The sequence below is a fragment of the Myotis myotis genome, unplaced genomic scaffold (genome assembly GCF_014108235.1).
Source record: "Myotis myotis isolate mMyoMyo1 unplaced genomic scaffold, mMyoMyo1.p scaffold_m19_p_8, whole genome shotgun sequence".
Classification (NCBI taxonomy): Eukaryota; Metazoa; Chordata; class Mammalia; order Chiroptera; family Vespertilionidae; genus Myotis; species Myotis myotis.
Window position 1 is genome coordinate 30444460 of NW_023416390.1, and position 27796 is coordinate 30472255.

General features: G+C 43.3%; 1 protein-coding gene and 1 long non-coding RNA gene across 11 annotated transcripts in view; one reads left to right on the forward strand and one right to left on the reverse strand.

Annotated features, from left to right (window-relative positions):
* The window catches only part of LOC118661411 (nuclear body protein SP140-like protein), a 280649-nt gene extending 259231 nt beyond the window's left edge, over positions 1-21418 (forward strand). For 9 of the 10 annotated variants that reach the window (XM_036319503.1, XM_036319496.1, XM_036319498.1 and 6 more), the window contains 8 exons: positions 4529-4633; positions 8479-8621; positions 10129-10170; positions 18301-18416; positions 19099-19207; positions 19517-19594; positions 19805-19936; positions 20974-21418. In XM_036319503.1, the coding sequence (XP_036175396.1) occupies positions 4529-4633; positions 8479-8621; positions 10129-10170; positions 18301-18416; positions 19099-19207; positions 19517-19594; positions 19805-19936; positions 20974-21042 (794 nt within the window). In that variant the 3' untranslated portion in view covers positions 21043-21418. Of the gene's footprint in view, positions 1-4528; positions 4634-8478; positions 8622-10128; positions 10171-13103; positions 13183-18300; positions 18417-19098; positions 19208-19516; positions 19595-19804; positions 19937-20973 lie in introns of those variants that run through there. The other variant, XM_036319505.1, reaches the window with a different exon arrangement.
* Positions 18373-27506, reverse strand: LOC118661417. The gene is made up of 3 exons (XR_004969337.1): positions 27372-27506; positions 19117-19341; positions 18373-18498 (listed from the first exon to the last, which is right to left on the reverse strand). It is a non-coding gene; the product is annotated as an uncharacterized LOC118661417 (long non-coding RNA).
* Positions 27507-27796: the final 290 nt, after the last annotated feature.

The window sequence follows — 27796 nt, forward strand, 5'->3', positions numbered from 1 at the left end:
CTTAGATGCCTTCTTATTTTATAGTTCCCCTTTATCCTTATTAATGCTTTTTGCCTTCAAATATTTTTTCAGGATGCTAATATTGCTACATTAACCTCTATAGTTTTTACCCCTTTTCCTAAGCCCCCCATGCAGCTTTGTTTTGTGTCTCTTGTAAAGACACAGTTTTTTGTAATTTTCTCAGATAATCCTCACCTTTAAATAGTTATGTTTTATTTGGTACTTTCATTATGATCCCTGATATATGTGGACTTACACATCTATATTATTGCTAACCATTATTTTTGTGTGTTTCTGTGTCTCTTTCCTACTTTCTGAATGATTGAGACAGAATTCTATAGTCTATCTTTTTCTCCACGGATTTGGAAACTGGAGGTAAAATTTCTTTAACCATGCTGTAATCTCAACCAATGACAAAAATCTTATCATGGATTCCCTCAAATTCAACATCCCATCTCCATCATTTAGCTATTATATTTTAATATTTTGTTACTAATTTTCTTCTCATTATAAATTTTAAAACAATCATTTACTTAAATTTTTCATCATTTTATGTACTCACCATTGTTTCTTTCTTTGGTTTCAACTTTGGTCTAGCTGAATAAATCCTTGGTTCTTTTAGTGAGGGTATCTAAGTGTTATATGTGCAAATTTGCCTTTATTTTGAAGGAATTTTTTTATTGATTTTTCTATAGAGAGAGGAAGATAGATAGATGATAGATTGATGTAGATAGATAGATATAGATGCTAGATGATAGATAGATAGATAGATAGATAGATAGATAGATAGATAGATAGACAGATAGACAGATAGATAGTAGATAGATAGAAATCCATGTGTAAGAGAAACATAGAAATATCAATCAGTTGCCTCTTGCATGGGCTCCAACTGACCAGGGACAAAACCAGCAACGTAGTTATGTGCCCTGACCAGGAATAAAACACACAGCCTTTCTGTGCCAGGGACGGCACTCCAACCAACTGAGCCACACCATACAGAAAGAATTTTTTTGCCAAGGTTAAAAATTCTAGGTCAAAGTTTATTTCTCTTCAATATACTAATACTAGAGGCCCGTGCATGAAATTCGTGCACGGGAGGGTGGGGGGCGTCCCTCAGCCCAGCCTGCAACCTCTCCAACCTTGGACCCCTCAGGGGATGTCCGACAGCCAGTTTAAGCCTGATCCCACAGGGATCCCACAGGGATCAGGCCTAAGCTGGCAGTCGGACATACCTCTCCCAATCTGGGACCACTGGCTCTGAACCATTCACCTGCCTGCCTGCTTGATCACCCCCTAACCACTCTGCCTGCCGGCCTAATCACTCTCAACTGTCCCCCCACACCAGCCTGCTCGCACTCAACTTTCCCCCCTGCTGGACTTCTAGCCCCGAACTGCCCCTCCTGCTGGCCTGATCTGCCCCAATGCCCTCACCCAGCTGGAGTGATCGCCCCTAACTGCCTCTGCCTCAGCCCCACCACCATGGCTTTGTCCAGAATGACTTCCAGAAGTTCCCCTGGTCTAATTACCATATTACCCTTTTATTAGTATAGATGCTTACTGCATTATCTTCTAGACTCTATTGTGTGGCTGATGAATATTTTTCTTGTATTTTGACTGTCATTTTTTGGTCAATAAGCTATTTTGCTTGCCAAAATATCTTTTCCAACTTTTGAATTATGAAAACTTTGAGGCTACTGAAAATTTGAATAATTTTACAGTAAACATAGACTCACAATTAGCATGTATTGTGCTTGCTTTATCTCATTTCTGTCCCTCTATTAATTTCCCTATTCATCCACTAACTGTCCTCAGCTTTGAAACATTTTAAAGTTGCAGACAATAATACACTTTCCCCCAAACACTTTAGTATACATATCATTAACTAGATTCAATATTTGTTTGTATCTCTTTTTCTTTTATATAAAATTTACAATGAGATATACAAATACTAGATATATCATTCTATGGATTCTGATTAAAGTGTTCTCCTGTAAAATCCTAATTATTATCAAGAGACAGAATATGACCATCACCCTAGAACTTAAACAGCTCTCCTCTGAGGAGGACACTTTACTATCCTGGGATAATTAAGAGGGAGATGATCTCTATTTTATACTGGTCAGAAAACAAATTTGCCCTCTGACTTGGGGAGCTACATTAACTCTAGCTTCTAAAACTCTTTGCTATTCACACATCCTTGAAAAGATACTCTGGGGCATGTGGAATTGCATGGAGAATTGGGTCCCAACAAATTCACCTCACAAAGCACATTCTGGCTATTTCCCTGTGCAGACACCACTCCACCAGCCAAGATTAACCTGACCCCTGGAGTCTAGTAGTATATTTATTCAAATTGTTTCCTTCAGAATTTAACAAATGTCCTAAACCATATTTTTTTCAATCTTTAATTTCTTTATTGATTAAGGTATTACATATGTGACCTCATTCCCCTCTTAAATCTCCCCAATCATGCCCTCACCCCCTTGTTGTATGTGTCCATTGGTTGGGCTTATATGCATGCATACAAGTCCTTTGACTGATCTCTCCCCCTTACCCCCATCCTCCCCTACTTTCCCTCTGAGGTTTGACAGTCTTATCGCTGCTTCTCTGTCTCTGGATCTATCCCTTTTCATCAGCCTATGTTGTTCACTATATTCCACAAATGAGTGAGATCATGTGGTATTTAACTTTGGCTTATTTCACTTAGCATAATGCTCTCCAGTTCCATCCATGCTGTTGCAAATGGTAAGAATTCCTTTTTTACCAAAGCATATTATTCCATTGTGTAGATGTACCACAGTTTTTTAATCCACTCATCTGCTGATGGGCCCTTAGGCTGTTTCCAAATCTTAGCTATGGTGAATTGTGCTGCTGTGAACATAGGGATGCATATATCCTTTCTGATTGGTGTTTAAGTCTCCTATAACCACCTCTATGGTGCAAGTCACCATGGTTGCATGAGGGAGGCAAGTGAATGCCTGGCTTTCACACAAGAAATGCAGTCCCAAGGGCACACATGGTGATCCTGAAAAAGAAGCATTTATAATTGTTCAGGTTCCTAAAGGGAATATATCAGCCATAAGTAGGGTTGCGTCCCTGATCACCTGTAACCTTAAAGTTTTCAGCTCTGTTCATTGTTGATGGGTTTTTGAAGGAGGTGGGGGAAAGAGAGTCCATCCAATCTGTTCTATTTCTCCATGATGTCTCCCACAACCCTTCATCCAATGACTGAGAATCAGTGATAGGACTATGTCCAGAAATGTTGTGCCTGGTAGATGCTGAGGCTGGCAGCAACCCCAGATTCATCACATCTGATGGTGAATGGCAGACTCAGCATCTACGTATGTGGTGGGAGAGCTAGACAAGAGTGATTTCCTTCAGGACAGTCTTGAAAGACAAATATGATTAATGCTCTTCCACCTCCCACACCTCCTAGGTGTTTCATCCTCAGTTGCCTGGGTCTTTTGCTCTTCCTTCACTACCAAAAATATGGAGGGGGGAATATATTATGTACCATTCCATTGGCTGTAACCTCATCTCCTCATCATTCATTCCAATAATCTCCCATTGTCACTCACATTTTTTATCGACAAGGGTCAGATACAAGCAGGGCAAAGGCATTTTCAAAAAATATAATCAAAATTATATCCAAAATCTGTAGGCACTCTGAAGAGTGGGAAAGAACAATGCATCCTCACCAGCAATGGTCAGAACAGAATCCAGATTTTCACAATTGATCTATATAATGCCATTAATTCCCCACCACTTTTGTCCTTATCACAATGCAGGAAGGAGCTGATCCCTTTCTGTCTAGATTGGGGAAAGCTACCTTCAGTGACAAAATACCAATAACAGAGAAGTGTGTGGACAGGAAGAGATGAGGTCATAGAGTTAGATAATCAGCATTGCATGTAGCCTTTTATAAAGGGCACACCATTGTGAGACTGTAATGGTCCAGCAAGTCATGCAATTTGCAGATTGTTCTTGAGCTTCCTCAGCTCCTCTTTTAGCTTTGGAGAAAGTTGATGTGAGGGACAAATGAGGCAAAGTAGAGAACATGAATAGCAGGTAGACACTATCTTCAGGGTTAACTCATCATTATCCTCTCCCTGAGTCAGAGCTCAAATGGGGAGATACAAGTATAGTCTCTGATATTGTCTCCAGCTACCTAACTGCACTGGAAGAGCATAGATGGAGACCTTACTTCATAATGTGACAGCAGCTGTATGTTTCATTGTCATGGAAGAATCAGGGGAGGGGATGACTGCATTGAGAGTTACTATAGTTTTAGCCTGATGTCTCTGCTCAGGCATTCTGATTGTGTGAGATTTGAGAGGTGAGATGAAGGTAGGCATTCTATTGCTGTGCATCAAAAATGCCACTGACAGAAAGACTTTGAAACTCTGAAGATTTGTGAGATAAAGTTTCTTAAGTACCCCTATGTCTTTATAGAAACAATCTCAACATGGGAGGAAGTTGTATTTGTGCTGTTGTAAAATGAGATACAATGAAGAATCTTCTCTTTCAGGGACAAAAATGCACACAGATGAGATTGTGGATTTTGAGGCTGAAATACTTCCTGTGACCTGTGGGGTGATGGTGGGCATGTTAATTAAGAGAAAATTGAAACGAGGTAAGATTCAAGGTCTACTTTCACTTATAACCCCTCCATGAAGGAATCACAAAAAGTAATGGAATTACCCATGTAAATTACCCATTGTTTAAGGAAATGGGGCCCCAGTTTTGTCTTGAGAAGAGGTAGGGATCTCTAAGATGACATTTTTACACTTTAAGAAATGGTGCATATTAAGTGCTCACTTCCAGAGTTCACAAAATTTAAAATCAGAAAACCTGAGTCCCAGCCTCAGCTCTTCCAAGAGTGACTTAGTAAAGAATGGGATTTTTCTGAGCCTGAAACTTCTCATCTAATAAATGGATAATAATTAAAAACCTTCCTCCTGGTGTGACTTTGAGACAAGGTACATAATGACTGTAAAATGTTTTCTGATTTGAACATTATAAAGCTTTCCAATAGTTGTCTATAATGATGAACCCCATATCAGATTAATCTTAATGTGGGTATGTGAAAAAATAATATGTTTGCATCAAAACTATTTTTAAACAGCTTTACTGAGATATAACTCACATATATACTAGTAATTCACCATTTTAAGTGTAGAATTCACTGTTGAGCTTTTTGTTTATTCACAAGATTATAAAACCATCATTACAATCTAATTTTAGAACAGCTTTTTCCTCCACTAAAAGAAACACCATGTCTCTCAGTAGTCAATACCCACTCCCACCTCACTCCAAGAGAGCCCTATGCAACCACTCATATATTTTATGATCTATAAACTGGCCCATTCTAAATATTTCATATCAATTGACTCATATAACATGTGCCTTTCTGTGACTGGTTTTCACTCAGCATGATGTTTTCCAGGTTCATATGTATATATCATCCATTATACTTCATTCTTTTTTATTTTCAAACTAGAGGCCCAGTGCACAAAAATTTGTGCACTGGGGGGGGGGGGGGTCTCTCAGCCCGGCCTGTGCCCTCTCGAAGTCTGGGACCCCTCGGGAGATAACAACCTGCTGGCTTAGGCCCGCTCCCGGGTGGCAGAGGGAAGGCCTAATCCCTAGGTGCAGCCCCTGGTCAGGTTCAGAGCAGGGCCAATTGGGGAGTTGGGGAGCCGCCCCCTGTCATGCACAGAGCAGGGCGGATCAGGAGGTTGCGATGCCACCCCTAGTCACGCTTAGGGTAGGGCCAATTGGGGGGTTGGGGCACCACCCCCTGTCACACTCAAGGCAGGGTCGATAGGGAGGTTGTGGCGCCACCCGCTGTCACGCACAGAGCAGGGCCGATCAGGGGGTTGTGGTGCTGCCCCCATCATGCACAGAGCAGGGCCCATCAGGGGGGTTGGGGCTCTGTACCCTGTCACACACAGAGCAGGGCCGATCAGGGGGTTGAGGAGCTCCCCCCTGTCACACACAGAGCAGGGCCCATCAGGGGGTTGGGGAGCTCCCCCCTGTCATGCACAGACCAGGGCCCATCAAGGGGTTGAGGAGCTCCCCCCTGTCACTCACAGAGCAGGGCCGATAGGGGAGTTGGGGCACCGCCCCCTGTCACAGAGCAGGGCGGATCAGGGGGTTGGGGCGCAGCCACTGTCACACTCAGGGCAGGGCCGATGGGGGGAGGGAGGGGTTGGGGCGCCTCACCCTGTCACACACAGAGCCGCAGGGCAATCAGGGGGTTGGGAGCTCCCCCCTGTCACACACAGAGCAGGGCTGATCAGGGGGTTGAGGAGCTCCCCGTGTCACGAACAGAACAGGGCGGATAGGGAGGTTGTGGCCCCGCCCCCTGTCACACACAGAGCCGCAGGGCGATCAGGGGGTTTGGTCACTGCCCCCTGTCACGCTGATCCCAGTGCTGGGAGGCATATTACCCTTTTATATATAGGATAGAAGCCTGGTGCACGGGTGGGGGCCGGCTGGTTTGCCCTGAAGGGTGTCCTGGATCAGGGTGGGGGTCCCGCTTGGGTGTCTGGCCAGTCTGGATGAGGGGATGATGACTGTTTGCATCTGGTCACACCCCCTTCAGGGTGGGGGTCACGCTTGGGTGCCTGGCCAGCCTGGGTGAGGGGCTGAGGGCTGTTTTCAGGCTGGCGGGTGACTGAAGCTCCCAACCACTCTTTTTTTCCTTTTTTTTTTATTCTGGGACAGCTTTAGCTCTGAGGCTAGGCTCCAGCTATGAGACCTCCACTGCTGAAACCAGGTTTCTGTCCTTTGTTTACCTTCTGTATTTGAAACAATGTTGTGGTCCTGCTGGCTGAAGCCTGGGGTGTTGTTTAGCTTCTATATTTGTTACAATGTTGCTTAGAGTGCAGCTGAGAGGCGGGCAAGGCAGGCGGGGAAGCTTGGCTTCCTCGGTCACTGAAGCAAGCAAGCCTCCCTGTTCGCGTCAGCTGCCTGGCTGCTGGCCACCATCTTGGCTGGAAGTTTATTTGCATATCGCCCTGATTAGCCAATGGGAAGGATAGTGGTCGTACGCTAATTACCATGTTTCTCTTTTATTAGATAGGATAATATAACAGTCCATTGTGTGGAAACACAGTAATGCATTTATCTATCAGTTTGGGTTTTCTCACCCTTTCACTATTATGAATAATGCTGTTTTGAATAAAGATTTTGGTGAACCTAGTTTTTTAATTCTTTCCACTATATACTCTGGAGTAGAATTGCAGGATTACATGGCAATTCAATGTTGAACTTATTGAAAAAAATTGAAACTATTTTCCACAGTATGGCACCAGTTTATATTCCCACCAGTAAAATCTGAGTGTTCTCATTTCTCTGCATCCTAACCAACAATTGTTATTGTCTGTCTTTTTCTTTACGGCTATCCTAGAGGGTGTGATGTGGTATCTCAATAAGGTTTTTATTTCCTTTTTTTAATGAATAATATTGTCACATATATGACTATCTTTTATCCTATATAATAAAAGCCTAGGTGGCATCATGTGTGACATCATCACAAGATGGCTGCCACAAGATGGCCGGCAGGTGAGGGCAGTTGTAGGCGATCAGGCCTACAGAGGAGGGCAGTTGGATGCAACCAGGCTGGCAAGGGAGGGCAGTTGGGGGCAACCAGGCCTGCAGAGGATGACAGTTGGGGGTGACCAGGCCTGCAGGGAAGGGCAGTTGGGTGCAACCAGGCTGGCAGGAAAGGGTAGTTAGGGGTGACCAGGCCAGCAGGGGAAGGCAGTTGGGAGTGATCAGGCCTGCAAGGGAGGGCAGTTGGGGGCTATCAGGCCAGCAGGGGAGCAGTTAGGCGTCAATCAGGCCGGCAGGGGAGCAGTTAGGGGATGATCAGGCTGGCAGGCAGAAGCAGTTAAGGTCAATCAGGCAGGCTGGCGAGTGGTTAGGAGCCAGCAGTCCTGGACTATGAGAGGGATATCCAACTACCCACAGGGATTGGGTCTAAAAGCAGTCAGACATCCCCCAAGGGATCCCAGATTGGAGAGGATGCTGGCCAGGCTGAGGGATACCTTCTCCCCCACCCCCCATGCACAAATTTTGTGCACTGGGCCTCTAGTCTATATATAAGTAAAATTTTCCAATGAATAATTTTTCACAATTACTTTAAAGTCAGTTATTCATGATTTCACGTAAAAAAAAATATATCAGCTCAATAATTCCATTGAACTGGAAGAAAATTATTGTAATACAGGGCACAGATATTGCCTTAATGTCATTGTAAGCAGCAGAGCAGAGCCCCCACTTGAGATTTCACTCCAAAGTAGGAAATCTCCTTACAAGAGACTTACAGGCTGGGTTTGGGGATTCTCAAGTATGAAAGGTGAGGTCACACTCATCTGTTAGTGATCTTTAACCCAAATTTGGTGGCTGTAGATCCAGTGTCTGAGCTCTGAGGACAAGGGGTTTTCAGGATCAATTATCCCGGTCTTACAGGAGCCACGGTGAAGTGCATAAGGAGAGAGGATGGAAATTGGTTCACCCCAAGGGAATTTGAAGTTGCAGGAGGCTATGAAAAATCAAGTAACTGGAAGAACAGTGTGTGCTGTGGAGGGAGAACCCTAAAATGGATGATACAGGTATTCCAATGATGGGGCAGGAGATGTGACTTTCCTTGTACTTGAAGAAAAGGGCACTATTTTCTCATAAAATATATGTTGAGTCATGGCTAAAGCTCTGAGGTCCCCTGACTTTATTCTTGTCCTGGAGGGAGGTGCCCCACACTCTTAAGTCAGTACAAGGCAGCACATTGATGTCAAAGGGGCTCGGTTGGAGTAGGTGCGGGAGGAGGGAGAAGTCATTATGACTCAGGTGCTTGCAGACAACTTTAGCCACTGAAAGAAAGGAGACCATCTACAGTCAAACAAGTGGTCAGAAGGCACTCCTGAGAAAGAGTGGTGTGAAAACCAGAAACATGACTAACATGGCTCCACAGATTGAGGTAGATGGATTGTGTGTGATAAGGGATAATTTATCAATTGGGGTTTTGGGGTTTTTTGGAGGGATTTAATGCCAGGCTAAGGATTTTAAACTCATAGCATAAATAATGCAGAACCAGGGAAGCCTCCTGAGGTGTGAAATGACATATTTGAAACAGTATCTCAGACAACATGGGGCCTGGAAATGACTTCACTGTCTTTCAGCTCTAGACACTTGTAGTGAACCTAGAATGCTCAGCTCCAATGTCACCCCTCTCTGAATATTCCCTGACTGACCTGCCTTGTCATCCCTTCCCTAGGCCCCCTGACCACACTATTAAAGCCTTTCTCATAGTTTTATACTTATCCTTTCATGCAACCCTTTCATGATACAGGTATTCCAATGATGGGGCAGGAGATGTGACTTTCCTTGTACTTGAAGAAAAGGTCACTATTTGCTCATAAAATATATGTTGAGTCATGGCTAGAGCTCTGAGGTCCCCTGACTTTATTCTTCTCCTGGAGGGAGGTGCCCCACACTCTTAAGTCAGTACAAGGCAGCACATTGATGTCAAAGGGGCTCGGTTGGAGTAGGTGTGGGAGGAGGGAGAAGTCAACCTGTGGAGCCATGTTAGTCATGTTTCTGGTTTTCACACCACTCTTTCTCAGGAGTGCCTTCTGACCACTTGTTTGACTATAGATGGTCTCCTTTCTCTCAGTGGCTAAAGTTATCTGCAAGCACCTGCTCTCCTAGATCTCTAGGGTTTATACATCTTTGTGAGCCCAACATTGTGCAGAGTGTCTGACACCCAATAGCTGTGGGACAAGTGTATGTAAGTTGAGCAGCCCTGGTGTGAGGAAATAACTTGAGTGGCACTGGTGGGAATGGAAAGGAAGTGAAAGCTGTCAAAAAGATTGTGAAGGAAATTAAAACTTAAGTAAATAAGAACACAAAAGCAAAGGAAAAAATTCTAAGGAGGATTGTCCAGCTACTATTAATGAATTCTAGAATAACATTGAGGAGGGGAAGATGGGTTCTCATTTAGACATCTTGGTTTGAGCTGACAGTGGAACATCCAAGTAGAAATATTTGGGAGGAGGTTGCAATGCCAGACTCACAAAACATAAACACAGGCTAACTATACACTTGGATCTTTTAATCTTTCAGCAAGGATATCTACTTAAACCTCCACGTGGCGTGAAGAAAAAGGTGATTATTACTTTATACAAGTTCTTTTTTTAATCTATATTGTTCAAAGTATTACATAAATCCCCTTTTCCCCACATTAACCTCTTCAAGCCTGCTCCCATCCCCCACCCCAACCCCAACCACCCCCAAGTCCCTCACCACCCAATTGTCTATGTCCACAGACAATTGTATATGCATACAAGTTCATGGGTTGATCTCTTCCTACCCACCCTCCCCTGCCTTCCCTCTAAGGTTCAACATTCTGTTCATGCTTCTATGTCTCAGGGTCTTTTTATTCATCAGTTTATTTGGTTCATTAGATTCCATATATAAGTGAGATCATGTGATACTTATCTTTCTCTGACTGGCTTATTTCACTTAGAATAATATTCTCCAGGTCCATCCATGCTGTTGCAAATGGTAAGAGTTCTTTCTTTTTTTATTGCCACATAGTATTCCATTGTATAAATGTACCACCATTTTTTATTCACTCATCTGCTGATGGGCACTTAGGTTGTTTCCAAATCTTTTTTTATTAAAATTTCATATGTGAATTTTTTATTTATTGTTTAAAGTATTACATATGTCTTCTTTTCCCCCAATTGACACCCCCCCACACACAACTCCCACCCACAAGGGCAAGCCCCCACTGCCCCAGTGTCTGTGTCCATTGGTTATGCTAATATGCATGCATACAAGTCCTTTGGTTGATCTCTAACCACCCCCTTCCCCTGCCTTCTCTCTGAGGTTGGATGGTCTGTTCAGTGCTACCTTGTCTCTGGATCTATTTTTGTTCATCAGTTTATGTTGGTCATTATACTCCACATATGAGTGAGATCATGTGATATTTATCTTTCTCCAACTGGCTTATTTCACTTAGCATATGCTCTCCAGTTCCATGCATGCTGTTGCAAATGGTAAAAGTTCCTTATTTTTTTATGCCAACGTAGTATTCCATTGTGTAGATGTACCACAGTTTTTGAATCCACTTATCTGCTGATGGGCACTTAGGCTGTTTCCAAATCTTAGCTATTGTGAATTGTGCTGCTATGAACATGGGGATGCATGTATTCTTTCTAAGGAGTGTTTCAGGTTTCTTAGGATATATTCCTAGAAGTGGAATCACTGGGTCAAATGGGAGTTCCATTTTTATTTATTTTTTTAAAATATATTTTATAGATTTTTTACAGAGAGCAAGTGAGAGGGATAGAGAATTAGAAACATCCATGAGAGAGAAACATTGACCAGCTGCCTCCTGCACATTCCCTACTGGGGATGTGCCCGCAACCAAGGTACATGCCCTTGACCGGAATCGAACCTGGGACCTTTCAGTCCGCAGGCCCATGCTCTATCCACTGAGCCAAACCGGTTAGGGCAAGGGAGTTCCATTTTTAATTTTTTTGAGGAAACTCCATACTATTTTCCATAATGGCTGCACCAGTCTGCTTTCCCATCAGCAGTGTACTAGGGTTTCCTTTTCTCCACAACCTGGTCAATATTTGTCATTTGTTGATTTATTCATGATAGCCATTCTAACAGGTGTGAGGTGATATCTCATTGTCATTTAGATTTGCATTTCTTGGATAATTAGTGACTTTGAGCATTTTTTCCATGTCTACTGACTTTCTATATGTCCACTTTGAAGAAGTGTCTATTTAGGTCATTTGACATTTTTAATTGGATTGTTTGTCTTCCTTTTGTTAAGTTGTATGAGTTCTCTATAAATTTTGAAGATTGACCCCTTATTGGATGTATCATTTGCAAATGTGTTCTCCCATGTGGTGGGCTCTCTTGTTGTTTTGTTGATGGTTTCTTTTGCAGTACAGAAGCTTTTGGTTTTAATGTAGATCAATGGAATAGAATAGAAATCAACCCAAGCCATTATGCTCATTAATATTTGACAAAAGAGGCAAGAGCATACAATGGAACAGAAACAGTTTCTTCAATAAATGGTGTTGGGAAAATTGGACAGGTACATGCAAAAAAATGAAACTAGACCACCAACTTAACACCATACACAAAAATAAACTCAAAATGGATAAAAGACTTAAATGTAACACATGAAACCATAAAAGTCTTAGAAGAAACTCTTGGCACCAAAACTTCAGACATCTCTCATAGCAATATGTTTACCAATACATCTCCTAGGACAATGAAAACTAAGGAGAAAATATACAAGTTCTTATTACATAACTAATTTTATATGGTGTAGCATCTTTTTTATGGTTACTCAGTTGTGTAATTAACATTGTTGCCTCTTCTCCTGGTTCCTCCCTTCATTTTATTTCATTTATTTATTTTGTATGTGCCTTCAGATTTGTTTCATTGAGTATCTGGTTGAATGCAAGGTCATCTTTGAATGGTAAACCATTTGAGATGAGGATAATAAAGAGTCATCAAAATAGATCTCATAGCTGAGTTTTAGCTATAGATGCAGATATTGCCAGGGTGTCCAAGTTGTAAAAGCAGACATATTTATGGAATACATAAAAATATTTCTTAATAAGGTCACAGGCTCATTTTTAACTCAGACCAGATATTTTTAATAAAGGATACTATTTCTAACTTTAATAAAATCTGATGAAGCAAAATTTGATCACCATTGTGGGAAACTGTTTATTGCCTTCACTATCTCATAAGCATAGACAGAGAACCCCCACGAAGGCTGGGTGCCTTTGAAGCCCTCCCAAAGGTCGGAGCTATGTGCCACCTCTGTTTGTACAGACAGTGGTAGCTGAAACTACTCCCCCCTTTATTATTATGTAAATCCTTGCTGATGGGCTAGTCTGCCTGTTGCAGGGGGTCACCTGCCTAGGGCTATGCTATGGGTGCATCCCAGATCAATAAAAGCTTGGTGAGGCCTGAGCACAAAGGAGAAGTCCTTCGGTACATGCCGCCTGGTCCCCCAATATTGCAAAATTATCTCGTGTCTTTTTCTCTCATTTGTTGTGCAGCTCCTCTTTCAGATACCGAACCCTACTCCACGCGAGTCGTGGAAGGAAACACTCAACAACGATCATCTAGATGAACCAGGTTTAGTACTGAGTCTACCTTGAGACATATATGAAACCATACACTATTTCTTGAGATAGGCAACTAAAAGCATATTTATATTCTGCTCTTGTTTTACATAATCTTCCATCCTTCTATAAAATATACACACAGACTTACAATATTCTTTCTCAGGCAAAAATTATTGGCAAACGTTTCCTAAGGATAGTGCTGTTGGGAGGGGTCTTTTGGGAACTTGAAGTGTCTTACATGAGGGGATGACCTAATAAATTCCTTACTTTGATGCCAACCCTTTGGTTCCACCTCAGGGGCTGTGCAGGCCTTCTGACTGTCTATGAAAGTGATTTTTCTCTCTATGGAAAAAGATTATGGAGGCAATAAACAAAATACATAATGTGAGGTGTAGCTTAAGGATAAAGTGACAGTTTTTTCAAGATTGAGTATGAATGAGAAATTAAGAAGAAGGGGGAGGTGAAAAGTGTCATTCTCATATACTCCAGGTAGAAATGACCATCCAAGACTTTCATAGTATGTACATTAGGTTACATATAGCTGTCTAGGCCCGTGGTCGGCAAACTGTGGTTCACAAGCCACATGAGGCTCTTTGGCCCCCTGAATGTGGCTCTTCCTAAGCCTTAGGAGCACCCTAATTAAGTTAATAACAATGTACCTACCTATATAGTTTAAGTTTAAAAAACTTGGCTATGAGAAGAAATTTCAATCGTTGTACTGTTGATATTTGGCTCTGCTGACTAATGAGTTTGCTGACCACTGGTCTAGGCCTTTAGATAACCTGTTCTAGGACTTTTGACCCACCAGTCCTTGGCACATTATACCCATTGGGTTTACTGAAGATAAATTATTCTTTTACCTATTCAGTGACTACTTTAAATAGTAGTGTCTCTATCATTCTCTGTGTGTCTAGAGTTATTCAATCTGGAGTACCTAAAAGAGCTAGCAACTTCCAACCCACAGGTTCTATTCTTATCCATGGTACAACACTTTGCAGCAACAAGGTTCAGTTACCCCTATATTTTGTGTCTCCTTGATGAAGAATTGAAATGTCTGATCTCAGGACCCATTACTATCTCGGTGGATCCACTGTGACTCCCAGAACCTCTCTTGCTGATGGAGTCCTGTTTTCTCATAACATTAGTGTCACACTTGGTGCCACATGACAGCTTCCTGTCTCTTGATTAGGGCCACTTATCCTTTCTGGTGACAGCTGCTGTATTGTCAAATATCTGAAATACTCACCCACAACTATTATTGGTTTTATGCTAGTATTTTGTAAAGAGATGGCAAGTAATCTCTTTTCCTAAGTGAAATAATACTCATTTATTTACTCATTCACTATGCAATTATTTAATACATTAAAAATGCTCAATATTCATTACAGAAGTTTGAAATAATATCCCTGACCTCCAGAATTATTTCAACTTCATTGTTTACCATGGATAAATAATTAATGGAGAGCAGGGTATTCCAGACTCTCCAGAGAGGCAGGCAATGACGTGACCATTTCTCAGGTCATTTTTAGTGGATCGCCCTTGTCTATGACCTCCCTGCATCAGGTGGGGATAAAAGCTGAGGCTGCCTGAAGATAATAAGTCCAAGTCATTCTACTGGATAATCAATAGCAATGTAAGTCTTGTACCCAGTAGTCAATTTCCTGTGAAAAGTCAGCCAGGTGCCATCTTGGGATTTGGATAAAAGGAAAATGAGGGTGAACTTCTGGAAGTTGAATTGGAGTACAGAGGAGCTTGGATTCATTTTAACTTTAGAGGAGTGCCCTAGAAGAGTTGCAGATGGTGGTGATCACACTACCCATGATCAAGACTCCATGGGGAGAAAAAGGCAATTGTTTTAACAATTAACCCTCACTCTTCTTAATAATCTTTCCTAGGATAGATATTACAGCCCAATTCAGCACTGGATTATAATATACTCATGCATTAATAAGCACACATGTGAGACTAAATCTCAACTCAGGTTCCACACTTTGCACACAAGAATCACCTGAAGACCTTTGAAAAATAACATTGTCTGATCCCACTCTAGATAAAATTTTGATTTAATCATTCTGAGTTATGACTTGGACATTAGAATTGTTAAAATGTCTTCATATGATTTTGATACGTAAGTTACTCATTCTATGACTTAAGGAGAGTACCAATGCCTGTGTCTCAAACCAGACCAATTGATTCAGCACCTGTGATGTTGGGACCAGAAATTTAGTATTTTATATACTCGCCTCAGACAATTCAAATGTGCAGCCAAGCTCAGAGACAAAGAGACAAAGGGAAAAGGCCCTAGACTTTATTATAGATAGGGATACAACATTCTTGTGCACTTATTACATTTGTTATTTCCTTGTTCTTCTGGGAAGTGGGTCACCAATTTCTGGAGAGTGATGATAGTAGTCTGTGAGTGCCTACAGTGAGAAGAAGGAAAATGGCCCTGGGCCTCCATGTTAGACCCAGTTTCAAACTCCATTAAGGATGCGGTTTAGGATTCTCTGGAACACTGAATGGGAGCTGTTGGCCAGATGTTCCTTGAGCTTTGCACTTTCTCATATATGGCCATTTTTAAAAGCAAAAGAAATGACCAGAATCCTGATTCTCCCCAGATAAGAATTTTCACCCTAAATCAGAGTGACTTTTCATCTTTTATTACTTTCTGCATGAAGAGAAACAATATAGCTATGTTGCACATTACTGTGCCCATTTACTTCAAGATGGACATTTGTAATCTTTGTGTGCTGCTAACAGAGATATAATACAGACTTTGAGAAACAGAACACTTTTCTCTATGTATTAGGGTGGAACCATTCATTAGGGTCTCAGCATCCCTGTACACAGTGGACCCTACAGAGATGGAACTAACAAAACAAGCTTAACTGTTACTGTGAAAAGGAGTGGGCTTAGTAGGATTCAGAATATGAGTAAGAGTATAGACCCAGGACGTATTCTCAGGTTTGTGGTCAAAGGCGAATGTTTTATGAAATGGAAGCACCAGGAAAGAACAGGTAGTGGGTGTTGGGACAGGATAATACATTGTTTTGCCTGGATGAGTTTGGGGTGTGCTTTAAGGGGCCAGGGGGAGATGCTGGGTGAGCATAAGGATGTGCACAAATGCAGAAGACAGGCTGGACATTTGGGAGCTGGAGAGATGGCAATGTAACTGCAGTTTTGAGAGTCATTTGATTATCTGGGGCAATCAAATGGCCAAATATCTAAACCTAAGGGATTCTAAGTGTTAGAAGAGGAGAGGACAAAAAGGGAAACAGATACAGCAGTGAGGCTGATTGACTAAACCCAGGAGAGTGATGGCACTGACCCCATGTGTTTGGAGAAAGGAGAAATGGTCCTGGCAGAGAAAGGTGAATAGTGTCATTCCTGCCTCCTCCGGCTCCTCAATGGACCACTTTCCCTCCACCCAGCACTCATCAATGGGGGGGCCAGTCCCCAATTCAGTCTCATTTTTGCCACCTGAGATGGTCACAAGAGGGTAGGAATTTCTCCAATAGACAATGGGATAGAAAGGGTGTTTCCATCTATAGAGCAACCCAGAATCTTCTGGGTTCTCTCAGAAGGCAGAACCAGGAAAGCAACCAGGAACCAATATAGTTCCTGATAGTTCCTGATTCATATGTAAATGCTGATTCTCATTTAAAAGAAAGAATAAAGGGGTTTTCTGTTTTAATCACCTCCTTTTCACCCCATTGGTGAGGGAGGGATGTCTACCACACAGTTTGGGGGACAGCAAGTAATGACATCTGTCACTGGACAGATGAATTGGCAAATGTGTATTAGTCACATATACTCCTAAACAAGGAAGAAGGCAGTGCCAGCCATGCAGGCCTCACCATGGTTGCCCTCAGGAACAGAGGGAGCAACCAGGGGCTGTGGAGGGTCGGTTATCCCCTGGTTTCCCTAGGAGGTTATGGCATGCTTGTTTAAATAATTCTATCGCTGACAGGGAACTGAAACCTGTTATTCCAGGCTGAGCAGGGTTACATGTGGCCCCCTGACAAGGAGCACTGTTTAGCTGTGGGACCTTATCCAGGAGAGCAGATTCAGGAAGGGAACTTGCAAATAGGCTGTTCAAGGCCTTCTCAATTTTGCCAAATGTCACAGCAGCACATAATGTTGAACTTTAATGTTAGACTTTACGCTGCATTTTCTTGATTAGGATAGGGCTCAGGCACAGGCCAGCTATTTCTCATGAATACATGTGATTGTATATAACACAGTGTATCTTCATATCTGCTCTATAAATTTGGTTGGGTTCAATGAGTAAAAGTTACACCACAGGATTTGGATGGAAATGCTGTCAAATTTTATCTTCTTCAAATGAAATTAAACATGGTTAAAGGCCACATACTGAGACTGGTGAGAAATCCAGTATCAGTTGTTGAAGGGAGTCCCTCCCTATTCTGTTTATAGAACAAAGCAATTGCCACTCTCTCTGGCCGTTCAGGGATGGAGCCTCCACACCTTACATGTCACGCTGAGTCATGGGGCATCTCCTCATGGTTCTAGTGCCAAAGACCTCTGTCCTCCCTGGCACGACCTGGTCATCTGTGCCTGTGGTCTTTCCAATTCAAAGACACTGTCATAGGTCCAGGGGCACCCCAGGTACAAAATCCACAGTCCAGGAACCCCTACCAGGCGCTTCAACTCATGGGGAGCCCTCAGCCAAGAAAACAGGATGTAATGTTGTCTTAGAAGTTTATTCCATCTTATCAATTTCTCAGTAAACCACCTTTCCTTGCATCATTTTACTCATTATGGTATAGGCAAATCTTTTTGTTCCAGGACCTTGTTTTATTTGCAAGGTAATACAATGGTTCACATTTCTATAAAATTCATCCTCTCTTTTGTAGCTGATCTTTCTGTGTTAGAGACCCTGGTTTTATAGGAAAACCTTTTCTGGTCACATAGGCCACTCCTCCTGAACTTCACCACAGACCAAGAGTTCTTTTTCTGAATCTCCACTCCATGCAGTTGGTTCATAGCTCAGGGAGAAGCACTTAATTTGTCCATGAAGGTTCCCACAAAATCAATGAGTTCCAGATTCCCACAGTGTTGGTCTTCAAGGTCTCAGTGGGGATACAGACATTGTTTTATCTTCTAGCTGAAAAAAGCAGAGAAATGCAAGATCTGTGGGGATGAAGGAAAGCTCTTCAACTGCAGCTGGTGTTTCAGCTTCTTTCATGGGGACTGTCACATCCCTCCTGTGGAATCTAAGAGGTTTGTGAGATGCAGACCCCTCTCCTTCTATGGACCTTCTCCCTGCCATGCACACTCCCAATGCAGAGTCTCTCCTCGTGTCCTGATGGCAAAAGAGCAGGGTCAGAAGTACAGGGTCTAGCGATATGATGTGGGGAGCTGTTTAAAGATACTGTCAACAGGAGGGTAATATTCCCCTCTCTCCCCAGGGAGGTTGAGACTGGTGGCTGGGTTCCTTGTCTACATACCACTACTGTCCTTTCCAGAACTTTCCCACCTCAGACTCCTGTTCACAGGAGCACAAATTCTAGTTGTCTGTGTTCTGTGCTTATTCAGAAAAGGCAGGAAACAAAGATATTTTTCTTCATTTTGCCATGTTCTCAACTGGGTAATAGAGGCACAAGGCCTCCCAGGGGTTAAGGCCCATTTCCAACACTAAGACTTGTTGGGCAGGGCTACTTGTGCTCCCAGCAGCTCAGAAAGAGAAAGGGGAGCCCATCACTCACCCAGACTCCATATTACACCCAATAAAATGCTGCTTCTACTCTAAGAGCCAGGGTTACCACATGAGAGTCCTAGAGAATCTGGGAGGTGTCCCCTCATTCCCTGGCTGTGCCCATCAGCTATGTCTGAAAGAACAGTGGCAGCTGTGGGAATGGAGGTGTTTCTGGGGCTTGCCTTGCTCACTTATCTGACATCTCAGGAACAATTGGAAATGTACCTTCTGCAAAATAAAAATGTCTTCACGAAGTCAGCAGCAAGACAGTGAATCTGAGGTCCTGGCAAGACCGATGAGGCCTGAAGAGAAGATGGTGAGTTGAATTTGACCCAAAACATCTCCTTTCTGCTCACATGAGAAGTCAAACAGTCATGGGTGAGGGCAAGAGTTTCAAAGGGTGCCTGCTCTTCTGACCATGCCTCATCCACGCCGAAAATTCACCAGAACCTGTTTGCAGAAAGAAAAAGAAAGAAAAAATCTCAGCTATTACATGTTAGTGTCCAAGAACAATCCCTGTTTGGGGAAACTTCCAGTAGACTACTGTGTTCATGTATCTGCCTAGACATGCATTTGGGCTCACTCCTGCCAAGTTGCTTTTCATTCACAGTCTCCTTCTTTGCAGAAATGTGAATTCCTACTCCTAAAGGCCTATTGCCATTTCGAGGGCAAAGTTTTTCCAAATATTCCACATGAAAATTATGTGAGTAACAACAACAAACCATGTATAGGCCCCATAATGTTATCCAACCTTGACACAGACACTGTGGAATCTGTGATCTGAAGCCCATGGGAGGGGGAGCATGAGCTGCCTTTACCTTTACCTTATATTTCCTCTGGATTTTATGGGAATCCACAGAATGTAGACATTGAACTTTGTCAGTAATGCTCCTATTGATATATTTTTCATCAGTTTCAAAAGGCTTCTCAATGCCTAGAGACACTTAGGAGATTGGATGAAATCAAGAATAGTCTAAATGATGGATGTTATGCCCAAGTGGAGGGGTTTGTGCTTGATATGAACAACATCTATCAAGATCCTAAGGTAAGAGGCTCTCCCTACATCCATTTCATTTTCTATACATTGAGTCACTCTGACTGCATTTCCTGGTACTTGGAAATTTTACAGTTTCCCTCATCCTATGACAAGCCTATACAAGGAAGGATTCAGGAAGTGACTGGGTTTTTAAATTGAGGATTTAAGCTCACCAGAGAGAGCAACAGTGAATAAGTAGTTGTCCCTGCAACCAGACTCCAGGCCCCTGAGAGCTAATTCCTCTCCTCAAAAGTGACAGGTGACCATTGAGAACAGTGGCGTCCTCCCTGTTCAAAACCTACCGAAAAAATTCCTTCCTAAAGTCATGTTATCCTTCTTACCTCTCCCAAATACACTCAATCAGACCTCTCAAAGGTCCCAAACTGCAGATTCCTTCCCATGTTAATGAACCATATAACATATCACCAGAGGGGAATCAAATTGACAATGTGAAAGGAATACCACTGATTGTGATTGTACATCTGTAATATTTGATTGTTACTAAGACCTTAGATTACCTTTCTAACCCTCACTGAAACAAACAATCCAAAACCAATGACTGAGAGTCCTCTGTATAGTAATTATTTCCCATTTCTGTCTAGACAACAAGAGTTAATCATGCTGTTAGGAAAGAAAAGTTACTCTTACCAGCTTGAGATTTTTGTATTGTTTTGTTTTGCTTTGTTTTTGCTTGTTTGTAAATATATTTTTATTGATTTCAAAGAGAAAAGCAGAGGGAGAGAGAGATATAAACATCAATAATGAGAGAGAATCATTGATCAGCTGCCTTCTTCACACCCCACACTGGGGATTGAGCCCACAACCTGGGCATGTGCCCTGACCAGAAGTAAACCATGACCTCATGGTTCATAGGTGGATGCTCAACCACAGAGCAACACCGCCTGGGCTTAGCTGCTTGAGTTTTTAAACTTAATCTGTTTAATGTAGCTTATGTGTTTAAAACAAGAGTTCTGATCATTTTCCAATGCACATTGTCTAATGACACTGATATGGTCATTATTTTTGTCTGTGTGTTTTTTCCCCAGCACAATGACTCAGACCTAACAGAAGAGGAATTTAAGAAGAATTTCAAAAAAGTCTTTGCTATTCAGTAAACAAATCAGAACAGTTCACTAGTGTAGTGGATGCTGTTGATACCCTGGAAAATCTCGCTTTCAGGCATATTTCTCATCCCTGCTATTATGTGTATTGACTGCTTATGCCATCTCTCCCCAGTATATTTCTTTGGGCTAAATGGAGGCATATTCACCTGAAAGTTAAATCTCTTTGTCCTGGGGGCTGCTTCCCAGCACCAAAGATGAACCAAACATGTGGAGTGATTCATGTTCCTGTGCTCCTCAGGGAATCAGGCTAGAGCTGGTCTCCAGCTATGACCACATCCTTGCTTAGCATTTCCCAGCACAGTGTCCTGCCTTCCTTATCCCTTTTCATCTGGAGAAAATTCTCACAATAAATCACTGACAAAAGGGACTTTGTCTCAGGCTTTGCTTTTAGGGAACATACCTTCACATTAGGGTCTAGCAAGCCAGACCTAAGCATGGAGTTCTGAGCTGGATCACTGTCTAGCCAACTGGCAACAGGTGGAATACTGTTAGTCCCAGAGGTACTAAAACAGTGCAGTTGCAAAACACAATCACCCGTATGGATGAGATATAGGGGAAAAGGCCATTATCTAACATTTACAAAGAATAGTAACTGTAAGAACTGTGTGATTAGATGGCTATTTCTTTTTTAAAAACTATTTATATATGCTTTTATTAATTTCAGAGGGAGGAGTAGCAAAGGAGAGAGAGAGATAGAAACATCAATGATGAGAGAGAATCATAGACTGGCTGCCTCCTGAAAACTTCCTACTAGAGATTGAGCCTGTAACCCGGGCATATGCCCTGAACAGGAATTGAACCATGGCTCCACGCTCAACCAGAGCCATACCAGCCTGGCTAGGTGGCTATTTCTAAGCTAATTTAAAGTATCAAAAAGAGTACATGGCAAGCTTATATATTAACTACCACCTGCATCTGGAAGGTACACAATATGGAAGGCCTGGTGCAGGCCCTAATTTTAAGAATGTCGGACTTCTGCCCACCCTGAGTGTCTCGGTTGGTTGAGCATCCTCCTGTGCAGAGAAAGGTTTGCCTCTTGGCACATACCTGGGTTATGTGTTTGGTCCTGGGTCGGGACGTATACAAGAGGCAACTGATAGATGTTTCTCTCTGTGTCTCTCTCTCCCTCTTCTTCTGTCTAAGCATGTGCTTGGGTGAGGATTTTATATTTTAAAAAAAGAATGATAGAACTTCAGAGAAGACTGAATTCTAAGCTCAGCTTGGACTATTGTGCTCAATCCCTGATAAAGAAAACATCAAGACCTGAAACTCAGAATGGGGCTTTCTAAGTAGATGCATTTGAGAACTCTGAACTCTAGATCCTTCTGAACCCACTGTCCTGCAAAAGAGCCTCCTGTCCCTATTGGTCTACAGACCACCGCCCTACCTCCCCCCCATTTTGCCTGAACTAAAGCAGTGTCCTGCTTCCCTTATCCCTCCTCCTCCCAAGAAAATTCTCACAATAAGTCACTGACAAAACTAGGAATATACTAGATGAGCCTGCTGGCTGAAGAGATAGTTTACTCCAACAGAGCTGCAGGCCTGGCAACGTGTACTAACTGTCACAGCAAGATGAGTAATTTGTGTAATGGGCAACAATATGTTATCAAAAGAGATTATAAATAGATGATCAGATGGTTGAAATAGGCATCTGCCGTCCCTATTTTATATTCTAACATAGTTTTTCCAGGATTCACTCCCACACACAACCACTGAGCCATGCTGGCCAGCCAGTCTTGGTCCTTTAGAAAGCTCATCCAAAGAACCCAGATAGCCAGGGTGACAAGCTTATGGTTCAGGTGATCCAAAGAACCAGATCTATCACTCCGTCTAGCAGCAGAGCCCCACCAATGGCCCTATCCAATTGACTAATACAGCCTATGCCCTCACCCATTCAGGCAGCCTAGCCAGTGAGCCCACACAATCATGAAGCATAGCCTGTAGCTCCACCCAACGAGGGATCCTGGAGGTGACTCTGCCCAATGTGGAACAGTCTCTATCCCCATCCAATGCAGTATGCCACTGGAGGCCCCTCTCAATCAGAAAATTTGGCCAATAACCATGTCCAACATCAGAGAACAGCTAGAAAGTTAACTTATTGGGAAGCCCACCCCGTAGCACAGCCAACTTCAGGGAACAACCAATGGCATCACCAGATCTCAGATCACAATCAAAGGCCCAGTATGAGTGTGAAGCCCTTATAGTAGCCCCAACTGAGCATTAAGTCCAGCCAGAGACACCATCAGACTAGGGGACACAGCTTGAAACTCTACCCAACCAGGAGCTATTGCAGAGCCCAGCCTGTAACCCTGACAAATTACAGAGTGCAACCTTTGGCACCAACATAACACAAAACACTGCCTGAAACTTCACTCAACAAGAGATGATTGCAGAGCTCAGCAAGTGGACCCATCAATCCCCAGAGTACAGCCAGCAGTTGTGCCTGATCAGGGAGCCCAACCTGTAAGTTCACCAAACCACAGAGCTCAGCCATCATCCAACCACCAACCTCAGAGCACAGGCACTGGCCTTCCCAACTGAGACCCTGATGACATATCCATCTTCCCATGGATGCTATCAGCTCTCCTGTACTGTATTCCAACCTGAGCTGACTGTTGAAGGCATTTTTCTGGTGAAGTGAACCTATAAAGTCTATGAGAGGAGATTGCTTACTTATGTGCACTGATACCAAACAAAGGAATCAAGGATCATGAATATTCGGGTAAACATCGAACTACTCCAAAAAAAAACAAAAAAAAAAACACTAATAAACTCTAATAACTACCCTTAAAGAAATGGGGGGATATATAAGTTGTCTGACAAAGAATTTGGAATAATCCTCTTAAAGAAGTTCAGTGAACTATAAGAACCCACAGACCAGTTGTGGCGAACCTATGACACGCATGTCAGAGGTGACATGTGAACTCATTTTTGGTTGATTTTTTTTGTTAAATGGCATTTAAATATATAAAATAAATATCAAAAATATAAGTCTTTGTTTTTCTATGGTTGAAAATATCAAAAAATTTCTCTATGTGACACGGCACCAGAGTTAATTTAGGGTTTTTCAAAATGCTGACACGCTGAGCTCAAAAGGTTCACCATCACAGCCATAGACAGACAACTAAAAAAATAAATAAATAAACCAATAAGAAGTTTAACCAAAAAGAGAAACTATAAAAACAAACCAGCCCAACTAGCTATTCCCAGTCAGGACACATGCCTGGGTTGGGGGCTCATTCCCTAGTGGAGGGGGCAGGGGGAGTGCAGTAGGCAGCCAATAAATGATTCTCTCTCATCATTGATGTTTCCATCTCTATCTCCCTCTCCTTTCCTCTCTGAAATCAATAAGAATATATATTTTAAAACTCTTAAAAAATAAAATAAATAGGTAAAAAGGACTTTTTAAGTGGCCGGGAACAAATTTATTGAAATCAATAAGAATAGCTATTCTGGAATCTTTAATTTAGGCAGAAGTCCTTTGTGCGTCCTTCTCTGAGTGTATCCCTCTGAGTCCCTCTGTGCAGGGACAGTTTAACTGATCCTTCTCCCCTGGTGGCGCCTCCTTATGACATCCCACTCCTGTCTCACAACCACTGAGTCTTCACGAAGCTGCAGGGGCCACCTCTACTGCTTCTGTTCTGTTCAGCAACTCTGAGGTCCCGTCCATGGATCCTCCACTCAACAGAAGCACCCACTTACAAGCCAAAAGAAGCAAAGGCTGCTGCCCAATGGGCACCTTCTGTGTGCTGAGTGGAAATCATTAGAATGAGCTAAGTGTACGACTTTTCTGGCTACATATGCATCACGTGGCTATCTTAAGGTTCAGGACATTCACCAACCGGTGGTCCGTGGACCACTGGAGGTCCGTGAGGTCCGAAAGGTTGGCAACCGCTGCTTTAAGGAAACCTTTGGAGCAGCGGTCGCCAACCAGTGGTCCGCAGACCACTGGTGGTCCGTGAAGTCTGAGAGGGTCACCATGATTAGTAATGGATGAAGGGGGAACTTGCAGAAATATTAAGAGTGGGGCTTCACTGTTCATTCAATGGCCTCCTTCACTGGTACATCCCAGCTTCTTGTGGTGCCCAGCCCAGCTAACACTCTGGGTCTCGCAGGGAAACCCCAGGTCGAGGTAACTCCCAAGAAACAATCCTCACCCTTCCTGAGGGCAGGACTGACACCTACAGACTTGCATTTTTCTTATGAGGCAAGTCTGATGTGGAAATTCCTGGTCCCAGTGATGGCAGCGAGATTCAACCAGGATTCCCAGGATTAAATATGCTGAACCTTATAAAAGGTCAGCCTGATTTTTCAGTCACGCAGTTGGGCATCTGAGTCAATAAGAGTTGGGTGAGGTTAAGACACTAAGGTTCCGATCCTCCAGGAAGCAGAGAACCGTAATGGTGGAGGAAGGTGAAGACAATCCCCCAGGGGACAGGGGTTGGGGCATGGCAGATATGATACCCCACAACTTCCTTAAAATCTCACATTTTCTCTTAATTAGTCACTCTATGTCATTCATTTTTTAACTTGTTTAATAATTTTAATTGCTCTACATAGCTCACCACCTAGTAAAATCAACATGCCTGGCAGGGATGTCAGAATGATTCTCTTATGTGCACCCTAGGAATGCCAGTCTCAAGCCAAGGAGGAGTAGGTTTGAGCAGTTCTGTCTCCAGGAAGGTGAAAAAGGCAAGGTCACTGTGGGGCTTCAGGACAGAATGAACCTTTCTGGGAAACAGAAGGGTTCTCAGGGGGTGGGAGGGGCCACAGTTTCAGGACCCTCCTCAATTTTAAACCCAGACTTCTCTGTCCATGTCATAAGCTGGTTTTTGTGCTCATGAACTGCCAAATATCAAAATTATCTCAGAATCTAATCCATAAGTCAGTTCTCCTTTATTCAGATAGAAATAATGGTGCTCCTATTGCTAATTTAGAGGGTTTAGATAGACACAATCTTGAGAGAACAGTGATAACATGATCCCCCTTCACCCATTACAATCATGGTGACCTCGTGGACCACCAGTGGTCTAACAATCTTGAGAGATAAGGAATTGTTAGTTTGGTTTCTCTAACCAGGCAACCAGATGCAGTTCTAAGGAGGCAGTAATACCATGCACGACCAATAGAGAGAAGTGCAGGCGTGGTTGGAGTCAAGTTTGGGAGGAAAGGACTACCCAACTGGTGGTAATGGGGATTCTTAGATGCTAAAATGAGAAATGTGATGGCAGTAACAGGCTCCTTCCTTTGTTTGTGTCCACCCCGTGTGTCTGAGACTGGGTGGTCATGAGAGAAAGGCATTATGTGGTTTCAGGGGGTTTCAGGGAGTGTGGTGCTATCCAGCAGTAACCAGGTACCACGAAAATCTATCCTTGTTCCGTTCTGGATACAGGTCACTAACTTACCCTGAGGTGGAGCTCAGGGTTCCAAATTAAGGGCTGTTGTTATGGTGGTGACTACGGGTTGGGACAGGCCATGTGGCCCTGAGCCAGCCTTCTTCCTCTTTGGCCTGCAGAGGGGTGTTTCTCATGCATAGCCCTAGACTTTCCGAATGTGGCCCAGGTAGGATTACTGTGCACCCCTATAGTCTCTTCCTCTTCTGCATGCCTTAACCTCACTCCTTAACCTCTTCTTCCTCTGCCCAGATGTCTCTTCCAGACCCCTTTTCTAAGGATTCACTGCCTTCTCTATAGAGATAATCACATTTCCCCTCCAACGACCCATCTGGATTCTTACCAGCTTTGTAGGAAGACTCAGAAGTCCACAGCTGTACCCTCACTGAACCCAGTCACAAAGGTTCTACTAAGTTCTACCACAACCCAGTCTCTAAAAACTGAAATATTGCCACTGAGTGCCATCAAGTCTACACAACCATGCAATTGCCGGGGTTATGATTCCCCCTCTTTACCCATCTAGGGCACAAATGGACAAGAACTCAAGGAGTAAGACATACACCCAGGTGCTTGACTCCTTTCAGGGTGTTTGTTTTCCCGCCCTACTCCTGCCCAAAAAAAATGCATGCCTTTTCACCTGAATTCTAAACCTACTGACAGGCAAATATGTGAGACAGATGGGGAGCAAAATACCAGCTTTCTTCTTCATAAAAGCTGGGGACATGGTTTGGATGTGTGTGAAAAAATAATTCCTCAATCTGAACCCCAGAACTGGGCTTATCCACAAGGCCCAAGGCTGCTCCAATCAACCACACACATTCCCCACACCCAGACCGCTGTCCCTGTGCACTGGAGTTCAGAGGAGCACAGAGCCCTGGCCCCTCCAGCAGGATGAGCCCATGGAGACCCACCAAGGAGCAGACTCACCTTCACAGAACTCCAGCCTCAGAGACTCCACAGGAAGAAGGGAGGGCAGGGGGGCCAGGAGTCCTGCTGAATGATGGGCCACCTCCCAGAAGGGGACATTAGTGTGGGGCCTGAGTGCTCCCACTTGGGTCCCAGGTGCCCCTCCTCTCTATTTCTGCATCCTCAGTGTTGCCAGGTCTTCATCCTCTGCACCAGAAGCTGCTGATGCTGTTGCCTCCGCTTCCTCCTGCCCCTGAATTCTCAGGTCTGGGACTCTGCCTCCTCTCAGGGACAACCCTGTCCCCACAGGGTCTCCCAGGCTGGAGACTCAGCCCACAACTATCCTCTGAATGGAAACTGCTCCTGGTGAAGCTAAGGAAGCATGTCCCCTGGGTATTTTCTCTGCCCCCTGTCCCTTTTCAGTCGCTGCCTCTCCTGCTCTCCAG